The sequence below is a fragment of the Cyprinus carpio genome, chromosome A16 (genome assembly GCF_018340385.1).
Source record: "Cyprinus carpio isolate SPL01 chromosome A16, ASM1834038v1, whole genome shotgun sequence".
In the NCBI taxonomy this organism is placed as follows: Eukaryota; Metazoa; Chordata; class Actinopteri; order Cypriniformes; family Cyprinidae; genus Cyprinus; species Cyprinus carpio.
Genome location: NC_056587.1, coordinates 10,045,391 through 10,058,195, shown reverse-complemented (window position 1 = coordinate 10,058,195; position 12,805 = coordinate 10,045,391). Strand labels below are relative to the sequence as shown.

Here is a 12,805-nt window from a genome sequence, read left to right as displayed (position 1 = left end):
ACAACTTTGGTTTGTTTCCAAGGTTCCTTTTTTTCCTTAAAATAAAAAAAGTAAAGGTATTTTTCTTTATTCTGCAGTGTTTATTGATCCTCATATTTAAGTTTAACTACAGTGAGTATATAAATGCTGCAGTAACTCTCTTAGTCTACAGTTCTGCTACAATTTTCAAGAGCATTGCAGCCCTCAATCCTCAGTGCTGCTATGGTGATGAACTTAACTGTGTTTATAGGGACACGAATAAAACATCTGAGGATTAGAATTCAGACAACTCTCCAGTGTTCCAAAGGGTCTGCAAATAAATGCCTATGACACAGATGAAGATTTAGATGTTAAAGAAAAATGCTGTGGGGTTGAAAGTCATTTTTGGAGCACCTTCTTGATCCTGGAGCCTTGTTAAAGGGTTAGCAGTTTTATTTCCTTTGCCTCCTTTGTAAGTTCGAGAACAGTCACGGTTTCATTTGGGACCCCAAGTTTTGTCATGCTTAAGCCTATATTTCTACACCAATTTTTAGACCAAAGAGTCTAAACCAGAAGTATGAGATTACACAAGCACAGATTTTTGACCTGATAAAAGGTAACAAGTGGTTTTCACAGGACATGTGGATTTGTTTGACCTCAATCAACACCACTAACGTCTTAAGTTGAGATGTTCACTAACTGCCCCTGGCTATGTTTCCCAAAAGCATCATAATCTGAAATAGATTGTAGAGACCCTTAGAGCCATTAGAATATTGGAGCAAATTTTCTTGACACACTTAATTTGCATTGGCAGTGGTGTTACTTGCTTACATCACAGAAATTGCCAGCTCTCAGTGAAAATGAATGATCTCTGGTTGATTTGTTGCTGTGAAATGCTCAATATGTGAACAGCCCTTTACCTGCTACTTTAATGGATCTTGCTAATTTTTTTAGGGACAAATGCACACATTGCACATTTTAATACATATTGATCATTGCAAAACCATTGTACACTATATGTGAATTTTATGAACATACTGAAAGTTTGGCCTAGTTCAGCAGATTTGGACTGGATAACTTCTAAAAATTCTATTTAAGAGTGATCTGCTGGTTTTTATACTATTCAACATGTATCATGTATCATGTTGAAAAATCTGTCATCATTTGCTCACACTGATGTTTAATATGTGTAAATACCTTTCTTTCTTCTGTGGAACACACACTAAGTTATGAAAAATGTGCATATTGCTCTCTTCCATACAATGAAAGTCGATGGGACAAGAATAGACAACACTATAAAAGCATCAAAAAGGATAGCTTTGTGCGAGGAACAATTAAATGCAATTTAAGTTGATATTTATTGAAAATCTTGTTTGAAATTCACCTTCACTGTACAAAAATAGCAGCTTGGCCATTCTGCCATAACTAACCCCTTGTATGTTTCACAGAATAAAGAACATCACACAGTTTTATGAGGGTTAGTAAATAATGACAATTTAATTTCTTTCTATGAATAGACCCTCATTTACAACATTTTCAGGAAACCACATGATTTCACACCGAATATTGATAAGTTTATAATTATCTTATTTATAATTTTCTATTATAATTCATCAGCGCTGTAAAATTTTACTTTCCATTGTACGAATATCAAGGGTTCACAAATATTTGCCTTATTTTTATTAGGGTTCGGTGCACTAAGCACAATATTTTTCGTTTTTTCATCAGTTTATAAGAGAGAAAAGAACAAAACTGTCAAACCAGAAACTATAATAGTACATTTTGATTAATGCAAAGTCATTATACACAAAATATTATCCAAAAGAAACAAAAAAAACCGCAGTCTCTGCATGACATAGACAACGTAGCGTAAATATTTAGGCTATCCTTTTCTGAGCTAATTGCAGTCTTTTATGATCTAGATATTCTTAATTATGATATTACTTATATCAGAAATGCGTGACCCTGCAAGGGTTAAGAAATAAAGTAAGTGTGTGTTACGTGTGTCCCTTTCTTCTTCCAAAGGCGAGTTGAGAACTGCGTCTGTAGACTTCAGTACATATTTTGGCAGTGGTAGTTGTAATCATACATACCCCTTGTAATCATACATATCGCATCAAATGTCATTACATGCTTTTTGGGGCACTTTTATTAATCTCTGTATAAATTAACATCAACATTTTTGTAACTTACCAACAGTCATAATAATTTAATGCTCACTAATACCTCCACAGATGACTTGCAACATTTTATCTTCAGCAGTATTTTCGCACTGTTGTGTTAGGGAGACAAACTCCCTGAGATAGTGGTAAAGGTTTTGTTCAGCCCCTTTGGACCGGACAGCTCCTATAAAGGTTTAGGGTACTTCTAGTTTGGGAAAACCTCAGATCGCGTCACAGGTTGACACACGCCCAGCCACGCGTCTGCTGTACCATGAACCTTCTCATCATAGACATTACTGAAGAAATGCATTTCAGATACATCATGATTTTAATGCTGATTAATTAAAGAAGATTCTCGGAAGGTTATCAAAAATATTGCAAACAAGTAAAATTATCGTTATTATTATTATTATTATTATTCAAGTAACATCAACAACAGCATATATTAATAATAATAATAATAATAATAATAATAATAATAGTATTGTGGGCGTGATATGCAGAAACAACACCTGGAAGAAGAAAACCTGCCTTTAAGACGTGCTTCCTTTATCGAGAGATTCTTGCGTGTCGGTAATGAGACGTGTCGAGAACTTCAAACAAACGGAAAAAAAGAAATCCTAACGGATCTCTGATACGAGAGCGAGAGAGAATAAATCAATGTGTTTTGTTCACTGCGTGCATCTGCCTTAAAGTTTTTTTTCTTTTCTTTTTTTTTTGGCAAGACAAAAAAGTTTCATGCCTGTTAAAAGCGACTTCATAAACAGATTCGACAAAACAGAAAATCTAAAGCTACAAGACATCTTATAAATTACTTTTATGCCTATACTACTAACCTTACACTGCACGTAGGAATAAAGAGTTGCGTGAATGCAAGTAGGATAAGGACTGAAATAGATAAAAACAGCACAAGACACAGAGACAGAGGCAGGACTGCAGCAACACTCCGGGAGATTGATAGTGTGCGCTGAGTCCGGGGCAGGGCAGTCACTGTTTTAGCCCTCTTGAGTAACCCTACACTTTATCACCATCATAATGACAGAGAGCGCCAAAGACGGAGGAGAGCATAAAGCAGATAAGGGTTAAGTAGGTGTGTATTCACCCGAGTTATTAGCATATGCTTGAGGAGAGAGTGAGGGGGAAACGAGATGGAGATGATAGAGAGATCCGTATACGAAAAATTAAAGGAAGAAAAGGGGATGAGAGAAAGAGCGTCGTGAATGTGCGCGCGCCAGGCATGATGGTGATGAAAGCTTGATTAAAGTAAATGAGCTACCTGAGCCCCGGACTAACCTCTGTGACGCGCACTGTCAAGAAGGGTATCGGATGAGGGAACGGTGGACGAGGAGGATGGAGAGAGACAGAGTGAGAAGTTCATAGTGACGACAAAAAGTCGTAGGAAATGCGGCCAGAAACTCTTTAGTTTAATTTTTCCCCCCTTAGAATTAGGCTAGTTAAAACTAAAAATACTGAAACGCATCTAAAACGTATATATATATATATATATATATATATATATATATATATATATATATATATATATATACAGTCAGCTGTCTAGAGTAGGCCTATACCAATGAGAAGCCAATAGCCTACCTCTTTAGCAATAGAGAAGAAAATATCATAAACTGGAAGTGCTAAAAAATCCTTTCATTTAATTTCATAGTTCCATATTATGGCCTTTTGTTCGCAGTTTCTACAAGAATGTAGTTAAGGCCATTATTTTGCATTCCTCTCTTGTTTTTTTAGCCTACTTTTCTTATTACTAATTCAGTTAATCACGAGACCTTTTTATTTATTTATTTATTCTTGCCACCCTCTTCCCTTTTTCATCTCTCTCTCTCCAACGATTATCCTGCCGTCTAATTAGAAATCGATACTGTGAAGCCGGCGGGTATTTGCGATGTGTTTGTGAATGTTGAGAACAATTCCCTGGATAGAGGTAGATAGAATAGGAAGAAAACGAAAGCGCGCGCACACACTCATACACTTACACCACCACTGCCGAACAGAAACACACTTACGGCTCCGAGCTATTCGTTTTTTTAAAAGCTGGAAAAGCACACACTAAACAAGGACAGAAAGAAGAGCTTTCCTTTTCTGCGCAAGGGACTGAGGCATGTGCAGCTGGGATTTTTATGCAAATAAACTATACGGGGCTTGGTGGTGCATGTGCCTTAATGAATAACTTGATAATGAGAAGTTGCGTCATGTTCCGATTAATACACACAGACAAACAAAGGATACAATGGAAACGTCTTTTAATAATGACATTACATTTAAAGAACTTGCCATAACTTAAGCGTTTCAAAACTCGTCATATTTTTAGTCCCGTTTCCGTTTCAGAAATCAGAAAAGAGATTACTAGCTAGGCCTATAGGCTACTACAGCCTAGGCTAAATATTGCATTGATATTTATATAGATTCATTAATTATGTTATTCAATTATTATTTTTAATAATACTTATTATTAAGTGTTTTAAAGTAATTATTGTAGTGGATTATTTTGTTTCGTATATATTGCAGCCATCATCAGTGACATGGGGTCATAGCTTCTTCCCCTACCAATGAGATGTGATCTGAAGTCTCTGCAATACAGGAGACGGAGGCGACGGGTTAGTGCCATTATTGCGCCAGCAATCGAAGTTAAACGAATTAGCAGCTCGCGACGCCGATCTGGAGAAAAGCAACAAGAAAAAAGAATAGGACCGCGTACATTTATTAGTTTAGCTCGCACCGAATTCGTTTTTCGCCACAGTTTTCTCTTTATTTGCTCCCACCGTAATGCGTTTGTGTCTGTCCTTGCTTGTGATTGCCATGTCCCTTTTGCAAAATTGTTCTCTCTCTCTTTTTCTCCGTGGGGAAATGTCGATTTAGATACTATATAGCACTTTTCACACGAGTTGTTTGTTTAAAAGCAGAGCCAGCCATCCACTATTGCATTATATTTCATCAACCTATCCGGTGGGGAAGACTGATTTCTCTACATTTCTCGCATTTCTGCGCCAGTTTGAATCCGTCCGTGTGCCTTTCCACTTGAGCCTCTCATTAAACGTCGCTCTCTCTCTCCCTACTTCGCCATACTCCCTCGCTCTCCCTCATTTATACGCGCTTTACTCTCCCCTTGCCCATGGCTATATGATCGCAAAAATGTGTTTACAAAACTCGCTCTCGCTCAGATCAAACCACTCCATCGAATCAAAGAGTCTGAAACCGAGACAGAGGGAAAGAGAGGCTGGAGAGCAGGGAATATGAGCAGGGGCCGTTCGTGTGTAATCTTTCAATTCTCTCTGTGTCTTGTGTGTTGTCTGTTTGTGTGTTGGTTTTTGTGTTTTAATATTTTTGAATAGCCTATGTGAAGAAGACCAGCTGGGACTAAAGAGAGGGAGAGTCTAGCTTGAATATGCACTTGCTTTGGCAAAAAAACAAATTAATCAGTGAGCTCGAAATAACTTTACGTTACACATTTAAACAGGAGACGGTGCATGAAATATCGATCGACTTCTTTTTCAGCACAATTTTAGCTAGCCTATTTTTCCTGCTATATTAATGCACTACAAAAAGTGCAATTGTTCCTATGCATTTGTACTTTATCTATCCCCTTACGATTTTTGGTAATAGGCTATAATGTTGACAGTTTGATTCGGACATATCAAATAACATTTTTGACTCCGGAAAAACAAACAAACAGTTGATTTATGTTACCACAGAATAAATGTTGAGAGAACTTTGCTGCCAAGTTTGCTGTCTTTGCTGCAGCAATATTCTTTATTAAAGAATGATGTTGAGAAATAGTAAAAGCTGTGCAACACACCTCCTAGTGTAGAGACATCAGAATGCAAGAGGTGAGTCTGTCACAGATGACACAGAGAAAGCGCAAGACAGAAAGCAAAAATGCCATTTAGACTGACTCTAAATAAGGCATCAAATACATTTCCAGATGCAGAGCAACACAGTGATTACATTAATTACAGTTTTGCGCATGGTGCCTATGGATAAAAATCAAGAAGTTATTAGAAGGCAGCAATAAGACAGTGAACAATAAGTTCACAAATAAATTAGTAGAACAGGTTGCCAAGCCAACATAAATAGAGGGTGGGAGGACAGAAGAAATGCGCGTGAAAGAGAATGAAGGGGTAACGAGGGATGAGGGGGCAGACAGACAGGCATGTGGAGCGATTATAGCAGGGTTTATGTATGAGCTATTGATTGAGTCGGTGGTGACTTCTTGAGTGGTTAATTCGGGAAGTGAGAGCGATAGAGAGAGTAACTCACTGACCAGAGGGAGGAGGGATAAAGAGAGAGGGGGATAGCAAGTAGGAAGAAATGTGGCGCAATAGCAGTAGCTTCTGTCATGTAGAACAGTTCGTGATAAAGACATATAAAGGAAGCATAAGAAGAATAACAGCAGGATTCATTAGCCTAACTGTTTGTGGCTTTATTTAGAGTGATTTAATGGAGGATCATCTGGTGTTGAAATGCACACTTAAATTGCTGTGATCTCAAGACCTTGAGCAGTCTGCACTTCCCTTCTTTATTAATTAGCTTTCCACACCTTTTAAATGAACATCTTGCAGAGCCAAAAAGTTCCCATGTGCAGTGCACCAATAATTTGAAGCAGAATAAATGTGTCTTGGTTTTCCGCGTAAAACTGATTTTTAAAAAAAGTGCACAAAATGATACACAAACATTAGGCTATTTCAATTAAGAACTTTAAGGATTGGTTTAGTGGTTATGAAGCGAGTAGCTCACTTGTGTAGCCCTAATTTATAGGCCTCCTGAGTGAAAAACTCAAATTAGTGAAAACTGAGAGATTAGGCTAATGGTCTTTTAAAATGAATTTTTAAATATGTACTTTGAGAGTTACAACAGACGCATAGACTCACTAAAACAGCGTCATATGCTGAAATAACCACAGAATTAGCCTGTTTATCTGTCTATCTAGTATGAAGACAGGGCGTTGCTTCCTGCTCATTTAAGGAGAGGAAACAATCGTGGAAAATACGTTGTGATGTCACCTCACAAGACGACTGCAGATGTAACGAAGTACGAGCGGCGCGCGTGTTTGTGTGAAGTTTAAGGTCCGCTCGCTCTCCCGCGCATTTTCCTCTTTCTCTTCCCCTCTCTCTTTCCTCTCGCGCAGGTTTTGATCTCTCAGCGGCGAGATCAAAGGCGCTCTCTGGCTATTAGTCAGCGAGAGCCATTGATCCCACATCGATCCACGCGAGACACAGCCGCCCCGTGAACACCGTCCGAGGCTCCCCAAAGCTCTCCCGCGCGTCGGGAGGGAAAGCGAGCGAGGGGAGAAAAAGAGCTTTAAGGGGGGCGATGTGTGTGTATATTTTTCACTGGCGCGGGCAGAACCAAGCTCGAGCTTTTTCTTTGCCGCGGGACATGAAACAATGAGGCTCGAGCCGGTTTTAATAAAGCGCGCTTTCCCTCCTTTCAACTCTGGCGCGAGGCGGACGAGTCGGCAACGGAGAGCGATCGATAATTAATGACGATGAATAATTTAACCATATTGATTGATACTTTTTCTCCGTCTTTTTTCCCTTCTTTTCCTTGTATCTTAAGTACGATGTTCTCTAAGAAACTGATACCATATCACACGCTCGCTCCTATCATCGCTCCTAAAGTTGACCAAGTTCTGTTCCGTCTTCTATTTTTTACCAAGTTTCCTCGGCTTTCTCATCCACAAATGTTGCACACCGCTTTCACGCTCTCTTTACCTTATTATCTCAATTATTGGGTCTCGTATCTGAACTTCGCTAGAGTTATGAGACATGATCGCTGGTTTGGGGGAGAGTGGAGTAACACGGGGTGAGATGCAACCAATTAGACATGAGCTCCAGGGGTGAAATCACCATCACGCGTGACCACCCTCCTGAGGTGACAGAAGAAACTTAATATAAAGTTTTTACAGGACAAAAACAAGTTTGATGTAAGGACAGTGTAATCTCACGTCAGTCTGATTGTAATAATATTAAGGGATGTTAAATGACAGAACTGGTATCAGCAGATTGTTTTTTAATTAGATATAATTTAATATAATTTATAAATATACATTTAATATATCTAACCTATAGCTTAAACACAATATTTTTAGAAGAATTATGTTACAAAATAGAACATTGTATGGCTGACATACTGTGAGTGACACATACTTTTATGTTTATTAGCTTATGCTTTGTGTTTTATATTTGCTTCCAATTTTTGTTTTATTTTTAAATAAAATGTTTAATACTAAACAATTAACAGTACATTTGATTGCCGCACATTAAATTCATTAAAAAAGATAGATTGCACACTTTGTACTTTACACTGATTTACTGTTTAAACAAAAATTCTAAACTTTAATGTGAAGCAAATGATAATTATATTAATGTTTGAGACACCATGCAATAAAACACTGAGTAGCCACAGAAGTTTAAGCAAAAAATTGTCACAAAATTCTTCAAGTTCAAGTGTGGTTCTCTAAAATAACTGGCATTTATTACATCCTATTTAGAGAAATCCATTACAAAAGAGATCTAAAAATCTTTGTAGAGAAATTAATCAATAATCTCATTAAATGTCCCTCACTTTGCACGCTCCAGCTGAAAGACAAGGATGTCTCATCTATTTATGAATTATTAAGAGTTATTATGAAATTTTATTATACATTCTGTAAACAATTAAAGAATCTTATAGAATTATGTTTGTTAGCCGACTGAAAATATTCCACTTCCACAAGTTTACATAGGAATTGCCATTTTTGTCTGGTAGCTTTCACAGTGTGTCAGATGTGTCCCATTTCAAGTTCTCCATCTTCACCATTTCTCTCCTTACCCCTCTCTTCCCCTGCTCTCCCTTTTTCCTTTTCATAACAAACACACAAGCCAGTCCTTCTGTTCTTTGACCCTGAGGCTGTGCAGACTGTCAGAGTAGAGTCAAGAGAAATCGAGAGATTGAGAGAAAGTAAAAGAAGGAAAGAGGAAGGAACAGTGGGGGGAGAAAGAGAGAGGGACGAAGGAGCTCAGTAAGTCCTTTTCAGTGGCAGCCTGAAACAGAAAGATGACACAGATACAGAGGGTTTGTTTCATGTCCTGGGAGCAGAGAGCAAGAGGGACGAGATTCATCACATTCTCTCAGTATCTCTGCTTCAGAACCTTGCTGTCCATCTTTTTCACAACTAGAAATAATGTCAGCCATCAGTTACTCAGTTCTGTCTCTTTTCCTCCACTCTTTAGTCCGCTTCTGTACTTCACCTTTTAACCATTTTATTTTGGTACCATTTTTATATTTAGTCCACCTAATATGTTACAACCTTGTTTCCAGCAGCCCTGTTTTGTCAAAACATTAATGTGCATCAGCAGTTTTCACTAAATGTAATTAGTCACAGGGGTAAACATGTTAAATCTGTAGGGCATCGCTATTCTATAATGAATGAGTAATCAATGCCTGTGTTTAAATGCAATAATGTTTATAACAGCACACTTATTATTTCATACTTAGTGCTTTTGTGCTATAAGATTAGCACAAATAATTTTTCCATGGCATTAAACTAGTATTTTTTCACACCATTACAAAACAGATTTACTGAATGATTAAAAATTATTTGACACAGTCATTATATTTAATATTAAACCATGAAATCTGCTTTACAAAATATAAATTTATTTTATATATAAAATTATTTGTTATTAAAGTAATATTAAAGTAATTCATATATATACATATATAATAAATTATTATATGTATAATTTTAAAATCAAGTAAAACATGTGTGCGTGTAATTTTCTTCCACTTATTTCTAGAACTGTGAGCTGCTGTTAGTTTGTTACCTTGATGTGATCGTATGTACCTTTCACAGAAGAGTTTTACTTTTCTCACGAGTGCGTTTGAGATTATTGTCTTGGGGAATGGTGTTACTTTGCGTTGCCCTGTCCATGTGTATGTGCATCTTTTTTTCTGAGTTTTTTTGTTTGGTGTGTGTGGTGGTTGTGCACTCCCTGAATCAGTGTCTTCATATCTAGGAGACTGTGAGAAGATGTATTCCCTTGGCTGCTAGTTATAATGTTTCTTGGGGTGATGGGGAGAACTTGAAAGCCCTGTGCTGCTCAAATCAAAACTAACAAGGAAATGATGGGGGCTCCTTTATCTCCTCACTGGCCTGGAGGGGAAGAGCAGGGCAAAAGAAGGAGATCGAGGGAAAGAGAGGTGTGAGGGGGAGGTGGGGGGTGTCCTGGCTTCCTCTTTGATTTGTAAAAAATGCATTACCTCCGAAATCAAACGGAAAATTACTGAGCGGGAGCAAAACATACAGAGGAGAGAAAGAGAGAGAGGGTGCAGTTAGGTGCATGGGCAGGTAAGGCCGGGTTTGCTTTGATCAGATAGGCTGGCACTGAATACAGATTTCACAAAAGGCGGATGAAAATATCTGAATGAATTCATTTACAGGTGTGATATTGACTGCAACAGTTGCATTGTGCTCAGTTATTGCTTTAAATAGTGTTAAAGTAATATCTATTCCTATTTTGATAGTCTAGTATCACAAAGTAAAAGACTGTCCTGCTAAGGCAAGTCTTAAAAGTCTGAATCTACATTTCTTTGCCCTTGCAAAGCTACCAAAATTGAAGCTACTGAATCAACATACTAGCTTTAGAGCGACTTGAGAAGTATATGTTACGACAGTGGAGAGCAAGTGGACAGTCCAAAGAGTAAAAGCAACAAAGGGTGGGTGGGTGTGTACTTGTGTGTGTACTTGTGTGTGTATGAGAGAGAAGTGCCTGGAGTTAGCAATAATAATTTATACAAACACACCTCAATAATTCACGTTCCATTTCAATGCTGGAGGGAAGATCCAAAATTCACAGAGCATAATTAAATAGAGTGAGAGAGGAGAGGGGGAGAAGGAGAGGCCAGCATTAAATATACCCTTGTACCGGCTCCTTTTTCTTCCACCCGAGCTTTGTAAAACAACCTTTATGAAATTGTGATGGCTGAGGAGAGATTGAATTTCTCTAGCCATGTATACTGAATTGCTGCATGGAGAGATGGATCTTTACTGATGCTCCCAGTTGTTCTGAAAGCAGATGCAATCTTCAATGATTTTTGATATCCTGCTTTGAAGTTATTTGTATGAACACATGCCTACCATGGCAAGTTTATTTCCTTTCGCTGCAATGTGAATATTTCACGTTGGAAATTAAGTTCAGTTTTAGTGCAAAACAAGTGGAAACTGGAATTTTTATTTCCTTCTCTTAAATTAATTTGTTTTAAAATATCATGTACATTTTTGCACTTTATCACAAAATTGAATGTTTTTAAGTGCAAAGAAATACCTTTGAGAAGCTATAAGGACTAATTGCTTGAGGGCCTCTTCTGTTGAGCATGAGATGGAGTCTTTTGAACATTGCTCTTTGAGAAAAAATGCTCAGTGATCTTGTGCATGGCTGAAGGGACAGCCTTCGGCAACCATATTTAAAGAAATCCTTCAAATGAAATGGCATTGATTGATTTTAGAGGCCACTGGAATGACATGCCCTCATGGTTTATAACAGCTTGTTCTGACACACTGGTGTGTAGTGGGTGAAATGAGTCTGCAAGCACATGACACATATTTGTTGAGTCAAAGTATTATGCATTAGCCTTTAGCCTTCTTTGTTCTAACTTCAAATGGTTTACACTAACATTTTGTTGGTTTGTGTGTGAATGTAGGTGTAGTGGAGGTATGGACTGTAACTGTGTTAGTGACCTGCTGCTCACGCCACCCGTCCCAACCCTCTGGACACCAGGTGAGACACTGGAAGAGTTTTTTTTTTTTGTTTTTTTTTTTTTTGAAGAGGTTCTGTATGACAAGACCACTATCATGACAAGACACTAGAAACAGATGCATAGATGTTATATTGATTTTTAAAACAAAGTTTTAATACATATTTTAGCTAATTATCACACTAATAAGACCAACAGCATGACTGTGAGTGTGATATGCTATTATACTGCAGTTTACTGAAATAGAAGTTCATATTGACCAACTTACATTTTAGACACAATATAGACTATAGTCAGGGTAGCATCATATTTAATTTTTAACAGGAATTAAAGTGAGGCTGTGAGGGATAGAAGTGCATTCAATAGATTGTACTGTTGTTTAACAACATGAACATACCGATTGTTCAGCTGATGAAATGTCCTTCCAAAAACAACCTTTCAGTAGACAAAAGATTCATAAAACAGCTTTGAAAGTTGGAGAAAATTACAATTTACGATTTACAACAAAACATCAAGATTTGATGAAAACTAAGCTAGTAATGTATTACTATCTCGCTAGAAATAACATCAAAAGTAGAATAAGTCAGTTAAAAACATAAATTTCACATATAAACTGACCACTAACCATAGCTTTTAGATGCCATATTTATGTGTGTTTTGTATAGTGTTTTGAACAAATTAATGAAAGTTTCAAATGACTCACTAATAAAAACATCCTCTGGTCGCCACCTACTGGTGTGACAATGTAACCTGCAGAAATAATCGCTTAAAAATCCCCACTACTGATTCATAGCTTCACAGTTTGTTAGCTCTGCCAAACAATTTTAAATACAGATTCAGTTTCAAACAACAGGTAGAACTGATATTCAATTTTTGCTCCTATATGTCATTAGGCTGTTGCCACATTTTGAACAATAAGCTGGAACAATGTT

The 12,805-nt window shown here is 37.4% G+C and overlaps 1 protein-coding gene across 1 annotated transcript in view; it reads left to right on the top strand.

Moving 5' to 3' along the window:
• LOC109106704 (ETS domain-containing transcription factor ERF-like) overlaps nucleotides 1–12,805 on the top strand; it is a 68,421-nt gene that overhangs the window by 47,873 nt on the left and 7,743 nt on the right. Inside the window, 1 exon segment of the mRNA XM_042772568.1 lies at nucleotides 11,820–11,896. Coding sequence (XP_042628502.1) covers nucleotides 11,833–11,896 — 64 coding nt within the window. The 5' untranslated portion in view covers nucleotides 11,820–11,832.